Source organism: Drosophila guanche, unplaced genomic scaffold (assembly GCF_900245975.1).
Source record: "Drosophila guanche unplaced genomic scaffold, DGUA_6, whole genome shotgun sequence".
In the NCBI taxonomy this organism is placed as follows: Eukaryota; Metazoa; Arthropoda; class Insecta; order Diptera; family Drosophilidae; genus Drosophila; species Drosophila guanche.
Genome location: NW_022995748.1, coordinates 7,353,083 through 7,379,259, shown reverse-complemented (window position 1 = coordinate 7,379,259; position 26,177 = coordinate 7,353,083). Strand labels below are relative to the sequence as shown.

Here is a 26,177-nt window from a genome sequence, read left to right as displayed (position 1 = left end):
AGATCGTTGATTTATTCAGAAATAGCTTCTAATCTTCATCTTAATCTTGTGCAATCCCTGCCCAACATCCAATTAATTTTTCACTTTTACCAAATCTACATGCATTGATCAACAAGTTGTCAAACATTTTCCTTATCAACTCAAAGTGTCTATAATTCAAATGTGTACACAAATATTTTGATTGGAGGTTATTCGTGGCTGTGCTGGTTTTAATGGTCACATACTAGGCAAGTCGTGTCTCGCATTAGTTGACAGGCCTCCAAATGGAAGAAGGAAATATTTAGTTCAGAAACTTGCTCTGTTTTAAATAAATATTTAAAAGAAACTTTGCTGAAAATGTGATTAAAAATCAATTGGAAAAAATATATTGATTGGCTGCTCGCCATTTTTTAGGCCTGCTGCTGTTGCAATTTATTGATTTCTCTTTATTTCGCTTATGTAATCGAATCACTCAACAAATTTGCAACCAAATCAAATTACATACACATTAAAGACCAACAAAAAAAACTAGGTACGAGTACGAGTATGGGAAGACATTACGCAGAGACTCTTGGCCAGGCTACCTCACATTGATATATTGTCCCTGGCTCTGGATCTGGCGCTGGACCTGGACCTGGACCTGGACGTGGAACTGGAACTCCATTTGGCGCCTGGCTGCTCGGCCCGACGCTCAATTAGCATTTCGGGGAGCACAGCCTCTCAGACATGGCCCCAAACCAGCACGAACCCGGCATTATGTGTGTGGCAAAATAGGGGGAGAGAGAGCCAGTTGTTGGTTGCCTTTAGGCCATTTTTGGTTATTGGTGTGTAAAGTGGCGCCCAACTGGGGGCCGCTGATGACATTCTCTCTGCCATCTATGCGAGTGGGTCCACTGCAGCGCTGCGATTGTTCCATTTGGCCAGCAAATGCCACAACAAGGCATCGGATCAGAGTCACAGTGGATGGTGGCCCGAATAAACTATGCAAATTGTACCGTTTTGATGGTTCATCAATCTTTGGTTCGCTGATGAATGGTCCATTCAAGCAACCAAAAGTTAATTTGTGATTGTCCAGTCTTTGATTCAAGCCAATCAATCATGTGATTTAATAATACTAAAGATATTTGAGTATTTATTTGCCATAAAAAACGATGAAGATGGAAATAAAGGTTACATAATTCTTAGGTACTTTATTTATATTTTTCTGTCAATTATTGGGGCATTAACCCAAAATTCGTAATTGCTCAAGTTGCCCGTTCATCGAGTTGCTCAATTAGTGGCTTAGGAATTTTATAGCAGTTGCATTTTATTCAGTCCTGAACCCATGCACGGACAAGACATATCTCCCAATTAAGAGACAAGTACATATGTATGTACTCTCCCCACACAACGAAGATCATCGACCCACACTACTGCAGTAGATTTTCTTTAGGTCAGTGGTTTTTTGTGGCCAGACACCCAGTCACCCAGACTCCCCCCAGTGGTAGCCAGCCACAAGAAAATCCCATAGAGCTGAGGCGGCTGCCACAAACATTAATGCACAGCATGAGCAACGAACAGCCATAAACCAAGACCGAATTCATCGACTGGTTAAGCAGCGGCAAATATTGACATTTCCAGTGTCTCCGATCTCTGCAACAGAAACAGAAACAGAAACTGAGAGATGAAGACAGCAAGACAGGGGAGACACCTACATACATGTACATGGCGTTCCATATGGGTGTAAGAGTACGAGTGGAATGGACAGACCAAGTCAAATCTCGGGGCACAGGCACAACATGTTTCTGGCAAAACGGCGATTTTTTAATTACAATGAAACGTGCCACCAAAACAAACAAACAATGCGCCCGCTAATTGCACATAAAACCGAAAATCACAAAAACGAAAAAAGAGACACAAATCGCAAAGCAAAAAAAAAAACAGGAAAAACAAAGCCTCTGATGAGAGGCCGTGAAGCGGTTGAGCCAGAGCTAGAGAAATACTCGACTGTGGCAAACTTGATGTAAGCGGAGCAAATGGACGGGCAAACAAAGCCGCATAACAAACAAATGAATAAAAAAGCAAGCAAACAAACAAGCCGAGTGACAAATGCAACTGTCAGACCTGGACCCAGTTTGACAGTAATCTGCAGTGGCTCACAAACTGTAAGGTTAGCAGAAATCGACTGTTGACTCTTATGGATAAAAGACATTTGTCTGCCTGTGTGTGGCATTTTGTTTGAGGATTATGTTACAGCCTTTAACGTCGGAGCGTCCTCCTACAACAAAAATTACATTTTTGTATTCCCTGTTTATGAATAGCTTAAATACCTCCAATCGAAGATACTGTTTATCTGCTGGCATCTATCTACTCGTATATCTTAAACCAAAATTGTAATTTCCCAAGAGTTTGCCGGGTTTCCTTGGCAGCCAGCTTCTGGGTGTTAGAAACCATTAAGCCAAAATATTGCGGCAATTTTCAGCAATCTTTTTCTTCTCGCCTGCTCGCCTGATAATATTTATTATTCAATTTTCATTAAATCTGATTATGTGGAACCCGTTTCGAGCCTCCCTGGCATGGCAGTGCAGAGAGCCAAAAAACGCAGGCAAATTATTTTTCTGACGCTTAAATTAAACATTAATTTTGCAACGGCAAATACCATCATAAATATCTTTGCAGGCATTTTTGAAGGTGTTGCTGATGCCTGTTGCAACAACAGAAAAAGGAAAAATGCAACACATTGTTGAGTGATTTATTGCGTAAAATGTGAAATAAATGTCAAGCTTGTGGACAAAAGAAATGGAAAACACAATAAATCCATTTCCAATTAAAAGCGAACATAAAATGTGAGGGCCTAAGACCGGAAACACGAAACCCTAGCAGCAATCATTTGTGGTCTCGAACGGGTATTGAGGTTAATCAGAGAGAAAATTGATAATATGACACATGGAAATTTCACTTTTTAATCTATCGGGTAAAGGGGGATATCTACCAAGCATGGTTCCCGTTCCCCAGAGATAATATGGTTTAGTTTCAGGGGTTGAACTGGTTCAGGAATGTGCCCGTAAAAGATTCCTTCTCTGTCTTCGACTCAGAGTCACGTTTTCATATTTATTTGGTAATTTTGCTTTGAGCTCACATCCCAGGAAAGAGAGCCCCCACAACGTGTGCCAGGTTGTCTGAGGTCAGAGACGATCGGGACCCCGCCTGCCCCTGGGGACAAGAGCGAAGTCAGCAACAAACAGAGAAATACAATAATAACAACACCCTTGCCCTGGCGCCTCCTCGGTCACTTTGATCTATGCACTTCAAATGATTTTGCTGGCGTTGCCGAGTCTGTCTCTGTGTCTGTATGTGTCTGCTTCTTTGTGCGCGTCTGTGCTGTTGTTTGTGCTGATGCGTAAACAACGAAGCGGCAGTTTAAATGAAACGGCACATTTTTCCCGCAGCGACGTTGAAGCAGCATAGAAGTTGGCATACACATACGAGTTTACCCGTAACATGTGCTTAACTTTGTGGATTGGGACGAGTGGGAACTGACTGATGGTGGTGTGAGGGTAGACTGGAGGACTGAAAGGGCTGCCGGAAGGGGGACTGGCGGCTTGCGAAAATATCGAAATGGAACGAAAGGTGCCTCGAAGATTTTTTCGGTTCATATGGGTTTTTGTGCAATATTTAAGATGCTCGGAAGTATTTTTTTGTGCTTTTATATTAAACAATATTTTGAGAAACTAATCAAGTGAAGCTCAGTTTAATCCATAGAGAGGTTGTGAAGGTATTAAGCGTATTTAATTGCTGGTTAATACAAATCACAGAATGGCAGGCGGCAGATCGAGTAAGCGATAAGGAAGGTGAAACAGATGCGCGATTCATGCATACTTACATAGACCGCGATATGTATGTCAGCAATTGACCGAATATATGCGTATGTACATACATATGTACATATGTACGTAGCCCCGTGCCCTAATGCAAGCGAGAGCGACAGATCGAGAAAGCGATACGGAAGGTGAAAGAGAGGCAAATCGATAAAGAGAGCAGAGGAATGCAAGAAAGGCGCGTCATAAAGAGACGAAAGAACGATTGCAGCAATGTAAGCAACAACAATTAATGTGACTACGTTATGCTGCACCACTATGATTGAGCTGACTTAGACGATTTTGGATCTTTTGCTATGGGAGCTGTGCTTTGAGAAGGAATATTTGGCTGGGAGACCCGAAAGAGGTCATTCTGAGGCCATAGAGACCACAAATTTGTATTGAATGAAAATTGTTTCGTACTGAAACAATTTCAAGCTCCAATTACTAGCAGGATTTTGTGATTGACTCAGCTCCAAATTAATTCCATCATTCTCTTATCCCCAGTCACCTTTATGTCCCCTACAAAAAATACGGCCATTAATGTCTCGGAACAATTTTTCCCGCTTAATTAAGCAATTCCAATTAAAATCAAAGATATTTCACTTGGATTACGCCCACCGAGGGGCAACACCCACCAAAATAGAGAACCCAATACTCATGTGTGTACTCCCAATAGACAGAGAGACCCGTGTACTCGTACTCGTACTTTCGCCTATCAAAAGCTAAACGCAGTCAAAAGTTTAGCGCACTCAAATTGCATTTCCTGTCACTTGGTCGAGATCGCTTGACTGCTCCGTCGCCTCGCCTTGCCTCCTTCTGCTCCTGCTCCTGCTCCGAGCCCAGCTCTTGGCAATGGGTGTGTTTACGTCTGTGGGTCTCCAGATTGGATCGGACGGAGACACGGCTCTGGGTTGCCGTTGCCGTTGCCGGGCTGTCTGGGGCGGCCGGCTCGCACACCCGAGACATGCAAAAAAGTTACCTGTATGTCAGACACAGCCACAGCGACAGCCTCTGCGATGGTGAACACTCGATGTGGGAGTGTCCGCTGGGTGTAGGTAATGTGTGTTTCTCTCCATAGGCCGGCAAATACAACATCCAACGTCAACATCAGCATCAACACCAACACCGAAACCGACCATAAACTGAGGCCAGTTACTGTTACATGACATATGATGTCAAAATATGAACAGTAAGCCAAATGATACAAAGTGGGTTTCTATGAGCCGATTAAACACCCTTGAAATTTATATTTTTACGGGCAAAGGTCTTAAACTATGAAAGCGAAAACCTAGCCCTTCGGAAACTTGTGACGCACTGGAGACCACATACTTGTGTCGACCAATCAGTTAGAGTATTATTTATGCATATCTGTTGGTCCATTTCTATTTAACTTAATCATCGAAAACACTTAGGTAAACAAAATTATCTTCAAACCAAACATTATTTAGGATACGAGCATAAGAAAAATCTCTGACAGAAAATCTTTATATAGAACTACAATTAAAAGCTCGCTGATAGAAAATAAATTGTTTACTAGATCGATCACTTAGGTGTTTATGCTCAACCTCCTCACTTTTTAAATTAATTTCATATTTTATAATTTCATATAAACATCTGGTGATTATGAATGATCTGAATTCAAAACCGAATGGACAGCCAAACTTCGATCCTTGAACCTTTAATTTCTGACTCCCATATTCATATTTTGCTTCCTGCGCATCGTTAAAACTCTCAGTGTTTTCACGTAAACACCTTCCACTTTAGCTTGCAATCAAACAAATTGCATTTTTTCAATATTCTCACGAAAAGAGCAAACAATTTTTAATTACACAACTTTAACAAAGAGGTGGCCACCTACTTCGGAAGTCAGTAAGCCAAAGAAGTGTATGCAGTCACGTTAAAGTGTTTTTGCCTAATTGCAGTTGAGTTTTAATTACAACGGGGCCGCACTTTTGGACATTTTTAATTAACTTTTAAGGCCCGTATTTGAAACACCCTCGCAGGGGCGGACCACTGTCCGAGGGAGGGACAGTGGACAGTGGTCCCGCTCATTCCTTATCTTTATTAGCGACATGTATTTACAATTTTAAAAGCCGCGGCTATCAAATATATAAGCCGTACTGAACCTCCTCCTACCTCAGACTACCTCCCACCACAGTCGGTGGGAATAGTTTTCGGTCGCCCAAATTGAAATCGCTGGCGGCAAAAAAAAAGCAATCTGGAAAACGAAACAATTTCCGATAGCGTGCAAAATTCATTGAATGTACTGACGGGTATCTGGTTTTATTTCTATCAGTGTGGTGTGGGGGTCGAATGGTTTTGTTAATTGAAATAAAATTCAGTTTGACGTTTTTATGGCATGTGGAGATAGTTTGGCTAAATACGTGAGAAGCTGCAGCCGCAGATCTGTAGTGTGAAAGTTGTTAGAAAGATGCAACCAGTGGAAGCCGGTCCGGCCTCCCTGCTTCATTTACGATGTGCGAGGGCAAAACTAGCTCCGGGAAATCGGGAAACCATAATCATAGATGTTTAATGGCTTTTTTTTATCCATATTCATGGCTTATCCTTATGGTCCCATAATTCTGCTGGCAAAATCCCAAATGATATAGTTTATGTGGCCATATCCAGCGACAGGCGTGCCATCGAGCATATGAATGGGTATTTTTGTTTCAGTTTTCCTCGCAGACTTTTCATGACATTTTATTTTTAGACCTGCCGTCTGGAAATGCAGTTTTTCTTGGGGTTTGGCCATGGTGAGGTCTTAAGACAAGTGGCAAGTGTGGCCGTAAAATGCCTCCCATACATATTTAATCCCCATATGCAAATTCGATTCTGCCGATGCGCGCACAATTTTCCATGCCATAAACTTTGGTATTACCCGCATGAGACTGGGGATTCGGTTTGGCAATCGAGCAACAGTGCAGGCGCTATGACCTTTTCCAATTCTTGTCAAACTGTATGATGGATGGGAGCCGGCGTTAATGAATGGCACATTAATTTGCATTTAAATGTGCCAAAAATACTTCGCGCTCTTTTCTGCCTGTCATTGACTAATGAGCGGGCCACGAAAATATTGTACGTTCAAATGGAAATATTTTTCGCAGCGGCAGGAAACATAAATTACATGGCCCAGACCAAATAGATTGGATTGCTTGCTAGGAAAATATGAAAAATATGAAAAACATTTTGTAAATGTCACATTCGCATGGCTAGGAAAACGATCTCCGTGCAAAATTTCAGGCGCACCCCATTTCAAGCACTAAGGTTTGCTTTTTTTTTTGTATGAAGCGTTGGCGGCATTTTGTTATACCCTGACAGAGGGTACTGCAGTTTTTGTTCGATAATATTGCAACGATTAACGATTGATATATAAAAGATAATTGATCTCTCTATGCTTATGTGCTATAAATGTTATATGTCTCTCAAGCTATTCTTTAGTGTATTCAGCTTCGGTGTTACCTTTTCTGGTTTTTCTCATATTTCTTGTCATTTTCTGTTGACAGTTTTGTGCGTGCAAAATTTATGCACATTCGTTTTTGAGTCTAAGACTCAAATCTGCTTTCGGCACATCATTTAAAGGGTCTTCTGTTCATAATGTTGGCAAATTATTTGCGCAAACACTTCGCAAGTGTTTGGGTTGAGTGGTTTTATTTTTATCTCCCAAATGTTTTCTACTTTGTCGGTAGTTTCGGATGATTTCGTATGGCTTTTAATGTTGCCTACGTGAGTCGTTTAGATGCGAATTGATAATAAAAGTGTGGGAGGTACGTAGCTTAGGTATGTGTAGGAAAATGGTTTTTAACAGATTTATAGGTATGCAATATCTAGCATAGTTTATCTGTTTGGGCTTTGTGTTGATGATGCATTCTTTATCAAGATTGGATCCATTCCTGATGCTGTTTCAATTTTCTACTATTTTTTTAACATTATAATCAGACTCTCCCAGCTGCAAATCTGCCACACGATTTCCTCATCAGGCCAACTCAACTCAATCCGCACTGAAATGTATAAATTGCATACAAGATCGGACTTAATGTGGCCACTTTCAGAGACGCCGCCACTTATCGGGCGCCGTTGATCCAACACCGACACCAACACCGAAACACTGGAGAAACCATTTATTATAGCAAACAAAATGCTATAATTAATTTTTCTATTATTTTCTCAAATACTCCCAGCCATTAGGAGTGGAGTAAGTGGAGGAGCCAGAACGTAGTCGGCGAGGAGTCAGACACAATTTCCTGGCCAACATAATAGTCGATTAATTTACGAGGGGCACGAAAACAATTGAGATGCAGAGTGCAGGCCGGGGAGCACGACTGCGACTACGACTACCAGTGATATGACGTGCCGGGGCAGGTTCGATCAAAGAAAGCATAAATAACGTCCCGACAGCACGGCGGAGGAGCAGCCGACTCGAACTGGAACTGGTTCAAGATTTAGCTCTTTCTTCCGCTGGTGGCCGGCCGCGCCGAAATTTATGCAAACGGGTTAATTAACTAAGGCAGAAGAAAAAAAGGAGGAAAACGAAATTTGGAACGTTGGCTACGTGAGGTTGTTAGGAGACAGATTTCAGCCGGGTGGTCCTCTCCCACTTCCACTCCCACTCTCTCCTGCTCTCCCCTGAATGGCTTTAAATGTGGGTCAAGAGTGGGCGACTAACAAGCCAATGGCCAACAGTAAACGCTGCCGAACCAACTGGAGTTCTGCTAGTATTCATCATTTCAGACATTTCGGATGTCAGCTTTATGCACATAAATATATATACATATGTATTCCGTTCAGTCAATCACTCAATTCAGCCCAGCTCATTTACTCATTCCCTCACTTACTCACTTATTCATTCACCCATTGATTCATTCATTTAGGCCGTCTGTCAGCCAGCGTGTTGCCACAAGATTGTTATCGCAGTTGCCTACAGACTCTTAATTGCCGCTTGATTACTCGTGCAAATATCGAACAGAAATCGCCACTATAATGTATACATTTATTCCATATTCTCTACGCGAAACAGACAGCTTTAGCTGTTGCACTATCTGTGGATTTATTATCTAACCAGAAATATATAACTTATTCGCTGCAGAGTATCTGATATTCCACGTATTTCAACGTTTATTTATCTTTACTTTTTGGCATACAAGTATTTCTTCTGTTCAGTCGAGATTTACGATAATTGATTGTCATGCGTTGGTGCATTTTTGTCGTGGCAAACTGCATTGCGCATGCGCAGCGTTGGCCGCGAGTACGCAGTGAGCGAAAACATAAATCATTTAATCAATATTTTGTCATGTCGATAGTAACAAAAGTTATGTTGCCCACAAAACACGTGCTCCAAATTAAAGTGAGCTCAGCATTCGAAACATATTTCTGCCATTCGCTGCTGTTTTTTTTTCTGTTTCTATTCTTTGGTGCTGGCCAAACGCAGGCGAATGTGCAATTAAACTGTCAATGAATGGGTTTTTCTTTTTAGAAATATTTATTAGTAATTTATTGTTAATTTATTGCATTGCATTTGAGTTTGTGGTCGTTTGGAAATGTCAGTCAGGTTCACTCTTGGCACTTGCATTGTGTATACGCCATGTTGACATGGTCCAAGGCCAACATCAAGAATGAGACTACTGACAAATGTAGAATTTTAGGTATTTTGATTGATTATTCGAACAGACCTGACCATGCCAGCCATTACGACTGCTTTTTGGAGCTTCATTGACTTCCTTTCCACCCAGAAACGAACATCTAAGTGCACATTCAGCCCACAAGGCTAGAGGCAATCCATCAACTGCAATTTCCGCCCATGCAAATGCAGGGAAACCTTCAGGTTTTACGCACATTCAAAACGAGAACCGTTGAACGAACGGAAGTACACTCAGGACTGCCCACACACACACACTCCAAGGGGATCTCTGACCACGGACCAGACGGAGGCAAGAGTCAAAATAAGGAACGGAAAAACAGAAAACAAACAAAACGTGCTCATTAATAAAAAATCAAACAAAACGGAATTGTCAATAAAACAAAAATTGGTAGAGCCATGCCCACGCATCAGACAGTTGACCGTGGGTGTACTACGAGTTACTCCCAAACTGTGTTGCATGACAAACGCTTTTCCAATCAAAGCACCAGCTACAGCTAACATCTACTATGGGATAGGATACGATGGGCGAAGAGTCGTGATTCTCATTGTACGCTTTAATGACATCATTTTCTCAGATGCTCAGCAACTGAATGTCATCGGTGATGGAACTTTTTTTTGTATTGGTGGAACGTTTGTCTGAAGAAGTTGTAGCCTTTCTCTACCGATTCGTTCATTCATGAAAATGCAAATTTTCGAATGCCGGCAACCACTTGACAGCTGTGTGCTGCTGTCGTAGCAAGTCTTGTCCCGGTCCCTGCAACAAGCCAGGTGCCTTGAGGCGCAGCTTCCTTCCCCCCATCATGCTCTCCAGAGACATCGAGGAACGAAGTGGAACCACTATCACCTCTCCCATCGTGTCGCGTGCTATGCTTGTTCATAATTTCATATGTACATCCATTTGGCAATACTCTATACATGGATGAGAGACTATTAAATTGACTGGGAGTGCCAAAGAAAAGTTTAATAGAATATTTTAGACACTTTAAACTTCACTTACATCTTGCATTTATTGTGTTTATTATTGACTTGCCATTTCATAGTATAATTTTATCTTTCTTTAACTATAAATCATACCAAAACAAATCAGAGTGCACTCAAACTTCGTTACCTTTCAATCCCAAACTCTCTTCGAATTTGTTATGCATTTTTCGCCTATTTTTCAGACTCTTTTTTTATGGATCGTGCAATCAATTTTGAACATTTTCTATACTCGTATATTTATATATTTCTCTTTTTTTTGCGCTTTGCGTTGGTTTACCGGATTTATGAATGAATTTATTTTCGTATGTGCCTCCTCCTTGTCCACAAACGAGAGCGGAGACTTGTCTGTCTCCCACAGTTGGTTTTTTTCGGTGTCCATCGTCCATGGTCCGCTTGCGACGTCGTCGCATTTGTCGTTTGTCGCCCAAATAGGAAACTCTATGCATACGAGTATGTGGGCGGGCATCGAGGTGCTGCCTACGCGCAACCCACAAACCAGCCAGTTGGCTGGATGACTGCGGCCTGCGGGTTGGTGGGTCGCCTGGTTGGTCTGGGCCAGCAGTTGGTTTGCTGTTTAGGTGCAGTTAGTTGGCTGCCACTGCCACTGAAAATGCTGGTGCTTGTGGCCCAGTAACCCAAGAAGGGGAAAGCTCAATAAATTGGATTTATTGAAGCTGATTCGTACCTTGGGCAGCAGCTGGCAGTAAAGCCTTTGCGTCCTAGATTTGTTCTTTATACTGATGTCTTTCCTCTCTCTCTTCTCTTTTCAGAGTGCCACTGCAGCAGCGTAGGTTCCCTGTCCGCTGCGTGTGATAAGCGATCCGGACAATGCGCCTGTCTGGCCAATGTGACGGGCAGACGCTGCGACAAGTGCCGTGCGGGCCACTGGAATCTCACGCAAGGCGTCGGATGTCACGACTGCCACTGCGACCCGCACGGTTCCCGGGGCGACGAGTGCAATCCGTGGACCGGTCAGTGCGACTGCAAGATCGGAGTGGGTGGCCAGCATTGCAATGAGTGCACCGAAGGCTTCTTCGGCTTCAGCACCGAGGGCTGCCAACGCTGCTCGGCGTGCACGGCGGAGGGACAGGTGTGCGACTCCCACAACGGACGCTGCATTTGTCCCAAGTTCACCCGCGGACTGGGCTGTGGGCAGTGTGTGCCCGGCACTTGGGGCTGGCAAGCGCGTCTGGGCTGTCGGGAGTGCGAGTGCGATCACATTGGCTCCATTGGCCAGCTGTGTGCTCCGGCAGACGGGCAGTGCCAGTGCCGCGAGGGATATGCGGGCAGAAGCTGCGACTCCTGTGCCGCGGGCTACTTTGGCTATCCGGAGTGCAGGCGCTGTGGCTGCGACGCGGATGGTTCCTTTACCCGCTCGGATGGCTTGATTGCCTGCGACTCGAATGGCCAGTGTCCGTGCAAGAGTCTCGTGGTGGGTCTCAAGTGCGACACCTGCATGCAGAGCACCTTCGGGCTGTCCGCTCTCAACCCAGAGGGATGCACGCGTTGCTTCTGCTTCGGTCGCTCCGGCGAGTGCCAGCAGAGCGAGCTGTCCTGGGGCCACATACGCATGCCCGAGTCGAGGAACCTCAGTGTGCAGCAGATACGTCCACAGCATGTGCCGAGCGGGGAGTACGAGTACATTGTGGTGGTCCAGATGGAGGGCACCGTCTTCCATCGCGAGGATGCGGAGATTCAGCGCATGAATGACCTGAGTCTGGTGCCGCGATCCACAGGCAATGTGTCCATCGGTGCCTACGGGCAGTTCTACCATCCGCTTTACTTCCAGCTGCCTCCACAGTTCTACGGGGATCGCACCAGCAGCTATGGTGGCTATCTGTACTTTTCTTTAATAACCGAAGGCGCTCACACGCCGCTGGAGCGTAAGATTCTCTCGCAGTATCCGCTTGTTCAGCTCCATGCCCACTCGAAGCTGCTGTTGGATTTCTACGAGTACGAGGAGTTTGAATACTCCCTAAATGTGACACATCGCGTGCCGCTCCACGAGTCTCTGTGGAAGTATCATCACAATAATCAGGCCGTCGATCGGGGAACTCTCATGGCAGCCCTCCAAAATATTCGCCACATTTTCATACGCGCCTTCGCCTTTGCAGATTTCCAGGAAGTTGTGTAAGTCCAGCGCTACAGGCTCCCGTGGAATATGTCTCTAGTTATTCTCTCTTTTGGTCTTAGCCTTCAGAATGTGCACATGGATGCGGCCATCTATGTGGAGGGCTCCACCAACCTCATAGCCAAGGGCGTGGAGCGTTGCAAGTGTCCCAAGCGCTTTGATGGTTTGTCCTGCCAGGATCCTGGTCGCTCCTTCTATCGTTGGCGCAACACCAGCGATGTGGACAGTGTCTTCATTGAGGATCTAATTGGACGTGCAGCTCCCTGCCATTGCAATGGACGCAGCACCGATTGTGACAAAGAGACGGGCGTCTGTCAGGTAATCACAAAACACAAATTCATTTTGAACCAATATCTAATTTTTATGGAAACCCAGAACTGTCGCGCCAACAGTGGCGGAGATCATTGCCAGCAATGTGCCGAGGGCTTCTATGGCGATCCCAACTCCCCGCACGGCTGCCAGGCCTGCCCCTGCCCCGAAACCAATCGAAACTTTGCCCGCGGCTGTAATGTCTGGGACGGGGAAGTGAGTTGCGTCTGCAAGCCCGGCTACACGGGCAGATTGTGCGAGCGCTGCCATCACGGCTACTTTGGCAATCCCACAATGTATCCCAATAGCAGCTGCCAGGCCTGCAACTGTAACGCGGATGGCATCCGAGCCGAGGGCTGCGACTCGGAGACGGGTCAGTGCTATTGCCGCGAGGGTGTCACGGGTCTCAAGTGCAGCAAATGTCTGGCGGAACGGCATCATGTGGTGGACAATGGCTGCAAAGGTGAGTCTTGTCTTCCACCCTTACTCATTCATATTTAATTTTAATATTTCTCCACAGTTTGCGACAATTGCACGCTCTTGCTGCTGGACTACGTTGAGCTGGTGGGCCATAAGCTGCGTCGCGGCCTGCACAACATGGATCTGACGGGTATACCGGCTCCCTACCTCAAGTTGTCCGAGTACGAGCGTGGCTACGACACTTGGCGTGGGCGGCAGCAGGACTTTAGCCAGGCGCGGCAATTGCTGCAGGACTATGACACTGCCGGCGTCCTCAAGCTGGATGCCCATGCAGAGAATATGAAGTTCAAGTCGCGCAAGGCTCTGTCCACGATTGGAAAGAGGCAGTTTGCTCTGAAGGCCATGCAGGATGACGCTTTGGTGCAGCAACACGATGTGGGAGTGGTTCGGGCAGAGATACTTCAGACGCTGCACGATTTGAGGAACTACGGGATGGGTGCACAGCACCTGAGTCTGCCGACTGCCCTAAAGCAGGCTCGCTTCTATCTGCAGGCTATACAAGAGCATCATCAGGGCATTCAGGGCATTCGCAGCACCAACGAGTGCGCCTGGCGGCACTTCTATGTCTCGGGCAACGCCTCGGATGCAGCATTCGATGAGCGGGGTCGCCTAGAGATGCTCTGGCGTGATCTGAACCAGACCAATCATCGTGTGGTGGACATGCGCCTGCAGCTCGATCGCACCCTTGAGGTGGAGAGCGAGGCGGAGGACATCGTGGAGCATGTACGCAATCTCAGTGGCCGCACGGCTGAGGCGCATCAGGAGCTGAATGAGCTGGGCCAGCTCATTGGAAGGCATCTCAATCAGAGCTATCTGAACCAGGGTGAAGAGCTGGCAAGGCTCAACCTGGAGCGGCAGTCTCTGCTGAGCGAACACCTGAACCAGCTGGACGGTTCGGCTGTGCTCCTGAATGCAACGCTCGACGTCACGTTCGAGCAGCAGCGGGAGGTGCGCAAACACTGGCTGCCCAAGGCGGAGAAGCACGCGGATCGTTTACTGGAGAGATCGAACGAGTATGCACGGCAGTTCCAGCCCACGAGGAACGGTGCACGCATTGCCATGCTGGCCAGCTCGGCACACAGCAACATAACGAAGGCGATCAACGATGCACGTCAGGGCTCGATGCTGGCCAAGGAGCGGGTCTACGATGCTCAGCGAACGCTTTATCCCAGCGATGGCAGCTCCATGATTGAGCGGGCCAAGCACTCGCTGCACCGCTCCAGGCAGCTACAGCAGGAGGCCCTCAAGCAGATGCACAAGTCCAATGTGCTCAAAGAGAAGTTGCACCAGCAGCAGGAGCAGGTGGAGGGCATCAAGGCGACCATTTTCGAGTCTGGGCTGCGCACCAACAACATCTCTGGCCAGCTGCAGACCCTCACGGACAGCTCGGCCCGTCGTCATGCCAAGGAGAGCTTGGATTTGGCCAGAAGAACCGGCGAACAGATGCGCGCAGAACTGCGCAAAGCCAAGGAGATGCAGGAATCCATTCAGAACATGCGCAAATCCTTCACCAAGCTGGAGCCCGACTGGGACATCAAGCTGGGAATGGCACAGGAAAATATATCCCTAACCAAGACAAATCTGCGACTGGCTAATGTCTCGCTCAGCTATCTGGAGCAGCAGGCATCCAAGGAGCAGCAAGTGTTCGAGGCATGGAACAACAGCATGGCCAAGCAGCTGCAGCAGCTCAGGGATCAGATAGCCAAGGCCAGGCATGCGGCACAAGCGGTGAGTTGGCATAACTAAGGGAAGGAATGGGAACCCTTAAATATAATTCTCTTCTCCATTTATAGATCGATGTATCATTGGAGTCTTTGGGTCCCAAGTGCATTCGCTCTTATCTGCCAGCGTCTTATGGCCTTAGCACCTCCAACAATTTGCGTCTCAGCTTTGCATTGGCCAACCACATTGAGAGTTCGCCTCTCATCCAAGTGGAGGGCAGTGAGGGACGCCACATCACTCTAGAGCTGTACAAGCGACGTGTGCGCCTCGTGTGGAATCTGGGTGGCACCACGGCCACCGTCACCCATCCCATGGTGGTGCAGACGCGCGATCCCAAGTACGACGATGCCTGGTACCATGTGGAGGCCAATCGAACGCTCAATCTGGGCAGCTTGGTGGTGCGACGAATGAATAACTATGGCGAGCTGACACCCAGCAATCCGGTAACCATCACGGGCTCCACAGACACGGAGCACACGCGCTTCTATCAGTCGCGTAACGATCGCATATCCCTGGGTGGCTTCGCTTCGAGGGATTTGCAGCTGACGCCTGGCCTCAATGTGGTCGTGCACCAGGTGGAGGTGGACAACAAGCCGCTGGGCCTGTGGAACTTTGTGGACAGCGAAGGGCGTTGCGGTGGTTCCATGATCGGCGCACGCGAATCCTCCGCCTCATCGACGGCGCGTCACTTCAATGGACTGGGCTATGCCCAGCTGATGAAGACCCGACCACGGCCATATCGTAAGAATCTGTTCTCCGTGCAGATGACCTTCCGTACGCTTGATGAGAATGCGTTGCTCTTCCTGGCGGTTGATGACAAGAATGTAAGTGCCATAAATGACAGCAGCACCAGCACGAACCTATTCCTTTTTTCTTTGTTGTTTCCCGTAGAACCGCTCGGTGTCGGTAACATTGAGTCGTGGCCGTATTATGTTCCGCATTGACTACGGCGACGAGTCCAAGCTGGAGATCAACACCACCAAAAAGTACAATGTGGGACAGTGGATCAAAATCGAGGCCGCACGCGAGTTCTCGGCCAAGCGGAGCACAGAGAACGGCATGCTGCGAGTGAACAACGATCGTCCCATTTCCGGGGCACCCACGCTGCCCGTGAATGCACAGCTGCTGCCAGATTTGTCCAAGGCTGTTTATTATTTGGGTGGAGTGCCGCCGGGATTCACATCGGGCACCACGAAAGCACCGGGCGCTGATAATCCCTTCCTGGGCTGCATGACGGATGTTCAGGTGAACGGCGAGACGTACGATCCCCTGGAGAGCTCCAGCTTCTTTGGCGTAGAGCCCTCCTGCAAGGACATGATCACAAAGTGAGTAAAAAACTTGGAACTCATGGAAATTGTCTGTGCTAATATGATCCCTTCATTTCAGGGCTGGTTTCTCGGGCAATGGTTATTTGGAGCTGCCATCCCAGTCGCTCAGGAAGCGCTCAAACACTGCGCTGGTCTTCCGCACCCTGCAACCCGACTGTCTCTTGCTGCTGGCCGCCTATCCACCCGAGGTGCTGGTCGACTACGATGACAAGGACATCAAGGGCAACTATTCCATGAGCCTGGTGGATGGCCAGCTGCATGTGTGGCTCAACTCTGGCCGCAGCTTTGTCAAGATGTCCTCCAATATCAGTCAGCTGAACGATGGCGAACTGCACGTAATCAATCTGATAAAAACGGGTCGAAAGCTGGAGCTGATGGTGGACGATGAGCTGCAGGATGTGCGCAGCCTGAGCGGCAGCCCAACGGTCATAAGTCTGCCCCGTGAGGCGGGCGGCCTCTACATCGGCGGAGCTCCGCCGCATGAAAGCTTCACGCCGCTGGCGCCCACCTTCGTCAATCTGGAAGGCGCCATTCGGGATGTTGTGTTCAACAATCGCACTGTGAACTTCAATGATGCTCTGACCTTTTCGAATGTTCAGATCGGCCGCAATGGTCCGCTGATGGGCAGTCTCAAGAGTGGACTCTACGATGTGTTTCTGAAGACAGAACCGATGATCGGAAAGAGTTTCACAGCCTCGCCGGAGGGCTGCAAGCGGGTGAGTTGCTAAGGCGCTGCTTATTCCTTATCTTTTGTGGCTTATGGGTATGGGAATCGGGGAGGAGATTGGATCCTGCATGCACATTTTGTGGCTGCCTAACTCTATCTTAAACTTAAAACGTTTCTCTTTGTTCTTATAGGATTTTAGTTGCTAAGCAATTATGTCAAAAGCTGCTACGCTAAAAGCTTCAAGCGCTGCGCTTCGCGAAAGCTCATTTGTATACTAATTTCGCCTAAAAACAAAACAAAAAGCTAACCAAACAAAAGCTACTTCTATGTGGTCTACATGTGGATTAAAATAACCAAAATTATCATCAAAGTTGCATTACATATAACCCCAGTCTTGGCGTGAAAGTTGTTCCACTTCATGTTCTGGTGGTGTTGGACAACTTGGCTAGCTTTAAGTACGGAAAAAGATTGGTTAAAGCATAACAATTTGCCAAAAAAGAGCAGCCATAATCATAGTTAATAATCAATCATCTTTTATACATATCTACATATTATATTTTGTAAATATTTCATATGACTTTTTTGCTAAACATTAAGCTCAGTCTAGTCGCTAAGATTCACATCACTCATATCTACGCTTTGTGTACGTTTTTTGCTTTCAATTTCATCATAAGTGTATCATTCAATTAACAGTTGCTTAACCACAACACACGGACATTTGATTGTTATCACATTTTGTTTAAATCACGTTTCAAATAAAACATATTTTTTATATCAAAAAACCAAAACAAAATCGAGCAAAATTCATGGCAAAGTCTTTAATTCTTAACCCAAACCCCACCGAGTGTTCTCTCTGGGAGTTCGCTACGCTTAGAGCTCAGAAACTAACACAAAGTCGTCGGGGTGAGTTGAGTTCCTCGATAGATTAAGCGTGTACTGGGACTAATCGGGAATCTTTCTTGCAGATCGGCAGCTACTCCTATGAGCCGAACGCCTTCAAGTTCGGCGACGAAATCTACAGCTACTCGCAGCTGAAGCTGCCCGAGCGTCACTTCTGGCAGCGCAACTTCCGCCTGAGCTTCGACTTTCGCTCCTTCTATCCCAATGGCATGCTCTACCTTTCACCCGGCAGCAAGGAGAAGCCAAAGCACTATGTGGTGCTCCTCCTCAAGGACGGACAGCTGCTCCTGATTGTGCGCGGTCGTCGACGCGAGGAGCTCCAGCTCACCGCGAAGCTGAACGATGGCGAGTGGCATCGAGTGACTGTCAGCTGTCATGAGCGCAAGGTCACCATGTCGGTGGAGATTGGCCGAACGGACCAGAAGACATCCGCCCAGATGAAGCTGCCGAAGAAGATTGGCGCCTCGCAGCTGCTGCTGGTCGGCGGCCTGCCCCAGGCCCCAGTCAAGGTCGCATCGGAGCTCTACATGCGACTGGAGCCCTTCAAGGGCTGCCTGCGACGCGTGACCATCAACAATAGCACCCAGGATCTGGCACGTCCCGGCAAGCACTCGAATGTGGGACAGTGCTTTCCCACCGTCGAAAGAGGCAGCTACTTCCCCGGCGACGCCTACGCCATTTACAGTGAGTCTCTCGATGTGCGTCAAGCTAAAGATGTTGTAATGTTGAATATTTTACAGAGAAAAACTTTCATGTGGGAAAATATCTGGATCTGGAAACGGAATTTCGCACCTCGGAATTATCGGGAATATTGCTGAGTGTGTCCGAGCCGAGTGGTTTCCCAGCCCTCTCCTTGGAGCTGCACAACGGCAATGTACGAGAAAATCAAATGTCGAACTGTGATCTGTGATTTAATTCTCTTTTCCTCATTTGGCAGATCGTTTTCTCCTGCGATCTGGGAGATGGAATGCCGCTGCGCCTGGAGTCGTCGTTGCCTGGAAAGTATGCCCTGTGCGACAACAAGTGGCATAATATTTCGGCTCTCTACGATGGCGAGCAGATTGTCCTGCGAATCGATCAACTGCCAGCCGTCATCAGTGCTGGAAATCAACGGAACGTTGGCAAGGTGCAAACCCGTTCTCCCCTCTACATAGGCGGGCTGCCAGGTATGCCTCAACTTTAAACAAAATTCAAGCAAAAAGACTGACTGATATCTCTCATCCTTTCAGATGTAGCGCCCAGCGGCTCGTTGCTGTCTAGGGAGAACTTCAAGGGCTGCATCCGCAATGTGTCCATTCGCAACGAGAAGCGTGACTGGATCGATATGGACGATCTGCGCAATGTCCTGCTCAGCGAGTGCCTCGTGTCCAGCGATGATAGCTGAAAGAACTGTCCGGCCGCCGTCCGGGGAGTTTCTGGTTCCTGGTTGACGACACACCAAAACTTTTTCCAAATGTATTGTGATCAATAACGAGTTTTATAGCCTATCACTGCCATATAAGTTAGCCTTAGCCTAGGAATAGCTTTTTTTGTATATCTCAACTCAACTTATCTTGGAACTTTCATTGCCAGTGACTGCATTTTCAAATCTGATTTTATTTTATTTATTTCACTTATTTATCCCAGTTGAACTTTCCGTTTCCATTCTCATTTTAATTTATTTATTTTATGTTTTAAAAGAGGCTTTAAGTTTGTATTTCTTTTCATTCGATTCCAGCGAATCTCCTATTTGTACAGTCCACAACGAGATACTTACCACCCACTAAGTAGAACTAGTTAATACTACTTTCATTTGTACATAGAAGTGGCCATTTAGCTATTAGGCATCATAACAATTACACGTAGTATCTACCACGCGGCATCTACATACAAAAATTAAATTAAATAAAAATCATTTATTAAATCGATAAATAATGAGTTGTAATTTAATATAATTTAGAAATAAATTTTGGCAGTTTATGCATTTTAACACAATTTCCATTGATGTCAGCAGCACTGTTGACAGAGAGAGCAGCGAACTCTCTCGCTCTCATGCCCTAAGCGCACTCCCTCGTGCCTTTGCTCTCGGGCTGCGCTGCTGCGATCCAACGCACCGGCTCCGTAGCTCTTGTGCATAAAGCAACTATATAAGGAGGCCTTGTCGGTGGCAGAGTTACTCGCTGCGTTACCCAATTCTCAGTGCACGTTTGCTTGTCGATGCGGAAGGTTAGTTGCGGACAAAATTTTGTTTTCAATATTTTTTTAAATGTTTATATTTTCAGAACACAGGCTACTATTATGTAGCAAACTATTAAAAATTAAACTATGAAACAATTATTATGTTTTTTCATATTGCCTTCAAATGATTAATCAGCACACTCCATTGTCGTTGCCCTCACACTTACAGCGAGAGCCCTTTCACTCGCACCAGCCCATAATTTTTTCCGAAGAGACCTCCTTATATAGTTGCTTTATGCTCTGTGGTGGTGGTTTTACACGATGAATCGGATTAACGGCATCCTGTGTACGTGTAATGCTAACAGTCTCACTTTACGCATACAGCCTAATTTTTGCACAGCTTTGCACGGCTTGGAGCAGCTACATATGTCTCTTTCATTCTTCCCTCAACTATGATGCATCTTGTGCACAAAGCCTGCGCAGACATGAAACACGTCTTAAAACACCGTTAGACTTACACTCAATCCACCACCCCACTGCCGCGACAGTGTACTTCGTGAGTGATGTACCGTTATACCGTGTAGAATGCATACCCATCACAATCAATCATCAATTATTTTTGTTAGGCGGATTCGCACGTTGAGATCACTTCGACAGCAGCCTCCAGAGAACATTAAAAAATCTTTGAGCAACGCTGTGAGGATGAAATTTGGTTCATCTCTGCCAATGAGTGTTTCAAAATCAAAGTTCCACAAACAGTTCATGGCTTATGTAAAATTTAGTTGGCTTTGAAACCTTGAATAGCTCTGCTGAGAGATTTGTGTCGCATTAATTATATTTTATCAATACAAATATATCTGTAGTATACACATACCTAACCGCATTCACTCCACACAATGAACACGGATCGGAGCAATAGGCGAGGAAACAGACAATCCACGTTGAGTGATGGCTCCTATCACATTTACTGCATCAACTTCTATGACAATGGGCTGAATGCGCTTCGGGATGAGTTTATAAGCCGCATCAAGTGCGGTCTGCGTCGTCCCCTTTTCGTTATAGATGTGGAGAGCGAGATGCAGCTGGCCATACAGCAGAACGATCTGCGAATGTCAAAGGCGTATGCCAAGCGGTCGGGTAAGTGGAAAAGTAGATGGACCTTCAGCAGTCCCGACACTCACCACACCACAAATTTCTAGTGGGACCAAACGAGCTCAAGTCCACGGATCCCCTCACCATTACCCTGCAACGAATACGGGAGTGCGTGGCCGAGTACGTCAGCATAAGCAGAAACATCGAGCAGGAACTAAACTTTGATCTCTATGAGTATTGGCAAAAGAATTATCCGGCCGAGCTGAATAATATTTCGAACGAGCCCAAGAAGGCACGCAAGACGAAGAATGGATTAGATGCTGCTTCCGTGAAGACAGGCAAATCCAAGACCGACAAGAGATCTAGCGAAAAGTCGAAAATGGAAAAAATTGATTGCATGTCCGTTACGGTCAAGGATCACCATAAAGTGGGCAAGGGACAGCCACTGTCCAAGCGAATGGTAAGCGGAGCGCCTTCTAGACCTTCTAAGTTGTACCTCTACACCCCTGCTCTTCTTTGTAGTACATCAAGGATAACCCTCTGACGTCAAAGATCATGATCCTGATTATTGGCAACTTGAACAATGATTTCTGCAAGACTCTGTTGGCCCACCATCAGCCACTTCGAGCAATCATTCACTTTCTGCCCGAGGAGTGCGCATACGATCTGCTGGTGCCGCGTCCGCGACGGGAGAGATATCTGCAGGAAACCATTACCAACATCCATAGGGACATTCACTCGCTGCGCAAGAGGACGGCCACCAAGCCCGTGGGCATATTCCAGCAGCAGCTGCCCCAGATGTCCGCCTGCCTGGCCACAAAGTTCACGGACGACATCTTCAATCAGCTGAGCTGGTTCGTGTACGATTTGGAGACGCTGAGGGAGCAGTACATATCGTACTACCTGGAGCCCTACCAGGAGATCAATGTGAAGATGAGCCCGGAGGCCAGCATGCAGGACAGCTTCCACATGGCCGAGTCGCTCAGCATTCAAGGACACTACCTGAAGGCTCAGATGCCAGCAGCCAGGTCGGACATTGGCACCATCTACCTGTACGTGGAGTCCCTGATGAGCACATTCGGCAACCCCCGTGAGCTGATGACCGAAGTGGAAGTCCTTCTGCTGGCAAATCCCACCTCTGCAGCGCAAACACGAATGCTAGACAAAATCAAGGTCTATGCGAATGCCTTCAAGAGCATTGTGAAGTTGTCCAAGAACGAGCGACTGTTTGTGGAGCAGGGCAACTCACTGCTGACCAGCATGCTCTCCTACATGGACCAGTCGTTGATGAGCAATGTCTACCACGGCTGCCTGGAGTACAACCTCATGCGACGCTACTTTACGTCTGGGTACATCACCGCATCGCTTCCCTACTGCCCCTACAACGGGGAGATGGAGCCCATCCTGCTGCCCAAGTATGCCCAGCTCTATCTCACGGACGACGCGGTGACGCAGCGCATCATAGAGCTGGTCAATGACTACGATGACTTCACCGTGGACGAAGTCTACCCTAGTGTAAAGCTGTACACCTTCAGGCGGGCTCTCAACGAGATCTTCGAGCAGCAGAAGCAGACTGTGCTGCCCACACGCCTGTGCTTCAGAGATTTTACCCTCTTTGAGATGGAGCAATTCCTAAAGGACCTGGTAACTCCCCAGATGTTCAATGAGGCCATGGAGCATAACGAGAACTTGACTCTGGCGCAAAGCATTGCCACCATGCCCGGCCTTGAGCAGGAGCCAATGATCATTAAGTGCAAAGAGGGCCAACACCTGACCATCGATCCAAATGTCTTTGTGCGGCCACAGTCACTAAAGGCACAGAAAATAGCAAAGGGCAAAGAGGAGCGCCGCGCTGCAAGTGTGGTAAGTGCGAGAACCACAAACAGAAGTCAGTGGATGGCCTCCAAGACAAGCCTTCTGCGCCATGGCTCCGCACAAACCCACTCGAAGCTCAATGTTACTGGAAGTGAGCTAACAAATGAGCCCTTCATTGGTCTGCGACCCAATCATCCCATGCTCAAGGGCTACAATCTGGACGACACACAGCAAAAGATCAAGTCCAAGACCTCCAAGTACTTCTTCGAGGAGGGTCGCATCACGCTGTACGAGGAAAAGTGGAACTTCCGGCAGATGAACAAGTGCCTCTCCCTGCAGCTCGACGGCCAGCATGTGCACTTCAGGGACGCTGCCAGCTGTGTGGGTGCCACGGATGCCAACATCCGCATTGAGTCGAAGAACGGCATCAGCCTCAGAGTGCTGCTTTCGGAGACGGAGTGTGCCAAGGCTGTGGTCAACTACCCGAACGGAGTGAGCACCTACTGCCACGACACGCATGCCGAGCATCTGTGGTCCATTCAGGAGAACGAGCTGGACGAGAGTCGGCGGGTGTGTACCCCCTACGGCTGTGTCATTGTCTTCTACCACAACAGCTCCACTGTGCTGATTATGCGATACAACGGAGAGGTCTATCGTTTGTTTAGCCATACCGAAACGGAGGTCGAGGAGGAGGAAGGTGGATCGGAGTTCATTAACGCCTGCTCCACCCAGTCCACCTTTAGCGGCTACCATCCGCTGTCCAGCGCACCCAAAAAAAAGAAGAAAACTCGCGAAGTAAGATCCTCGCAGATTACTCGCTCCTTGGGTGGCGCCGACACCCAGACTCGTTCCTCAATTCAGAGCAGCACCTCGAGGGCAGCGCGCAAGGAGCGACAGGCCAAGACCAACCAGTCGGCAGTCCTGTTCGCCAGCATTGACTTTGAGCTGAAGTACCTCAAGTTCATCATGAGCTTGTACAGCCTCAGCTACAGGCATCTCAAGCTCACCACCTCGATGGGCAGTTTGGTGCACGTGCAGACGGACGGGAAGATCTGGTGCGGGAAGCCCTACAGGAACACGGAATGGCATGACTACTACGCCAATGAGTCGTATGCCATGCGGAGTGACGGTGTCAATATTGTATGGACCAAAGACGAAACGAGATGCTACCACAGTGACGGCACGATCATCAGGACTGGCACCATCGAGGGCTGGGATCCGGGCGTAATGGTGGACGAGATAGATGCCGAGATAACATCCAGTAGCTCCCATCGCACATTTCAAAAGTCCTCCAAAATGGTAGGTAACCATTAGTACTGTGTAACCCATTAATAGTCCATTTTTTACAGCCCACCACCCTGTACATCAATGCGCCGGAAGGTGTACCCTTCGAACCAACTGCTCTGCCGTCGCAGAGCTCTTTGCCCAGCGAACGCTCGAAGAGCATGGAAACAGAGGTGGAGCCAAGTAAAAGTAGTATGAGTCAATACCTTGTAGAGGAGGAGGGAGAGGAAGTCATCATGTATGACATGAGCTTCATTACCTACACTCCGGACAGCTACTTCATTCAGCACCAACTCTATGCCGGCATTCACTTTACCTTCACACACCTCACGGACGTTGAGCTGAGGCTTCAGACAGAGGTCTTTATGTCTGACAATCTTAAGTTGCGGTTGTATAAGGAGCAACAGACCGAAGAACCTGAAGCCAAAAAGGTATCCACCATTGTGGATGATGCAGAGATACATTTTGAGGCAAGACAGTCCTCCGAGGCAGATTCAGATGAGTGGATGAAGGGAAGAAGTACGGCTCTCATCAGTGTTGAGGAGTCTTTGCCTTCACCGCCGCCTTTCGAGAGCTCTCGCGTGGATATTGAAGGCATCAACCTGAGGATAACTGTAAACGAGAAGCAGGCCATTGTCACGACTCGATTGCGTAAGTTTGGATGCGACGAGAATGCACTGATCGTGCGGTAAGTGGAATCAGTAGCAGGCTCGAGAAATGTAAACTTAAAAAATCGTTTCTACAGTGAGGACATCACGCTACAGGTGAACTTTGACAAAAATCTATCAAGCACATTTCGCAATTGGGTCGAAATCCTTAGTAGATTCATCAACTGTTTCTGTCCCAAGTGGCGGACCGTGTACTTTCTGGAGTCTACTTCGCCGGAGTGTAAAAGGAAGGGTAAGGAATCTACCTAATTGTCCATCAGAATCAACTTCTGAGCAGCTCCTTTTGCAGGCTTTGAACTGGTCAGAACGATTCCTCCCCTGGGCAAGTACAACTTCTGTGCGGGCAACTACTTTATCGATGTAAATGAACTAATGTCGGTGAACAAACGTATGGAAAACGAGTTGGATTCTTATGACTGCGATATGATTAAATTTCCACGCTTTCCACTCTATAAGAGAGTGCCGCAAACCATAGAGTTTCCCATGGTTCTGAATGCCAAGTACGTATCGAGCAGATTATGGAATTGTTTTTAATGCGAATGCGTTTTTCAGGATCTTTGTGGAAATACCTGGACAGCTGGCCAATACGGATCGGATTCATCACTTTATCAATCCCTTTGATCGGATCAAGTTCAGGAAACTGCGGCATCGTTTCAACGAGTGAGCGCTGAAGGGAAACCATTACCTTGTACATTTCCAATTGATAACTTTATCTTTACTTTAAGGTCGGTTCTGTTCCATCTGCATCCACGTTTGCGTGAATTGGTGCAGCAGGAGATCAGCAAACGGAGCTGGCGCAACCATCATCAGGAGCAGCAGCGACGCAACTTCTCGGAGCAGCAGCGACTGACCCTCTACATGGCCATGCTGAAGCATAAGGTGTATCCAAATTACTTCCAGTTCAAGGATCAGTTCTACTATCATGTTCGCAACATTGACTTCTTTGAGTTCATGGCCGTCAAGTGCAGTGAGAAGGCCAATCCCGATCACTACCAAGAGCCCATGGAGGAGACCGAGGAGCCCCCGCCACCGCCAGCAGTCCCCGCCAAAAAGATGAAGAAGAAATGCTTGTGTCCGAAGTATGTGAAGTCGTTAGCATAGCGAATACGAGTAGCAGTGCCATGCCTACACCGTTCTAAATAAATCGTTATATTACTAGAAGTTCATTTAAACTTATATATTTACATATT

General features: G+C 47.2%; 2 protein-coding genes across 5 annotated transcripts in view; both read left to right on the top strand.

Moving 5' to 3' along the window:
• LOC117584830 (laminin subunit alpha-1) overlaps window positions 1-19,855 on the top strand; it is a 67,107-nt gene extending 47,252 nt beyond the window's left edge. For 2 of the 3 annotated variants that reach the window (XM_034273958.1, XM_034273960.1), the window contains 11 exons: window positions 11,205-12,564; window positions 12,628-12,883; window positions 12,941-13,337; window positions 13,395-15,082; window positions 15,148-15,900; window positions 15,968-16,401; window positions 16,463-17,120; window positions 18,037-18,655; window positions 18,712-18,845; window positions 18,909-19,137; window positions 19,201-19,855. In XM_034273958.1, the coding sequence (XP_034129849.1) occupies window positions 11,205-12,564; window positions 12,628-12,883; window positions 12,941-13,337; window positions 13,395-15,082; window positions 15,148-15,900; window positions 15,968-16,401; window positions 16,463-17,120; window positions 18,037-18,655; window positions 18,712-18,845; window positions 18,909-19,137; window positions 19,201-19,355 (6,683 nt within the window). In that variant the 3' untranslated portion in view covers window positions 19,356-19,855. Of the gene's footprint in view, window positions 1-11,204; window positions 12,565-12,627; window positions 12,884-12,940; window positions 13,338-13,394; window positions 15,083-15,147; window positions 15,901-15,967; window positions 16,402-16,462; window positions 17,121-17,262; window positions 17,868-18,036; window positions 18,656-18,711; window positions 18,846-18,908; window positions 19,138-19,200 lie in introns of those variants that run through there. The other variant, XM_034273959.1, reaches the window with a different exon arrangement.
• Window positions 19,856-20,995: 1,140 nt separating this feature from the next.
• LOC117584831 lies at window positions 20,996-26,148 on the top strand. 2 transcript variants are annotated; one of them, XM_034273962.1, is made up of 8 exons: window positions 20,996-21,265; window positions 21,328-21,680; window positions 21,743-24,334; window positions 24,385-25,007; window positions 25,065-25,219; window positions 25,277-25,487; window positions 25,540-25,647; window positions 25,713-26,148. In XM_034273962.1, exons 1-8 carry the CDS (start codon window positions 21,025-21,027, stop codon window positions 26,086-26,088), a joined length of 4,659 nt encoding a protein of 1,552 aa, XP_034129853.1. In that variant the 5' UTR covers window positions 20,996-21,024; the 3' UTR covers window positions 26,089-26,148. The 2 variants fall into 2 exon arrangements, with proteins under 2 accessions (XP_034129853.1, XP_034129852.1); XM_034273961.1 differs by having other exon boundaries at window positions 21,325-21,680.
• The last annotated feature ends 29 nt before the right edge of the window (window positions 26,149-26,177 follow it).

What these genes read in the sequence shown, in the direction of transcription:
- LOC117584831 (XM_034273961.1), top strand. Translation starts at nt 21,025, where the DNA reads ATGAACACGGATCGGAGCAATAGGCGAGGAAACAGACAATCCACGTTG. An exon ending in GGCGTATGCCAAGCGGTCGG is followed by an intron (nt 21,266 to 21,324) that starts GTAAGTGGAAAA and finishes ACCACAAATTTC; the next exon opens with TAGTGGGACCAAACGAGCTC. An exon ending in CCCATGGTTCTGAATGCCAA is followed by an intron (nt 25,488 to 25,539) that starts GTACGTATCGAG and finishes TGCGTTTTTCAG; the next exon opens with GATCTTTGTGGAAATACCTG.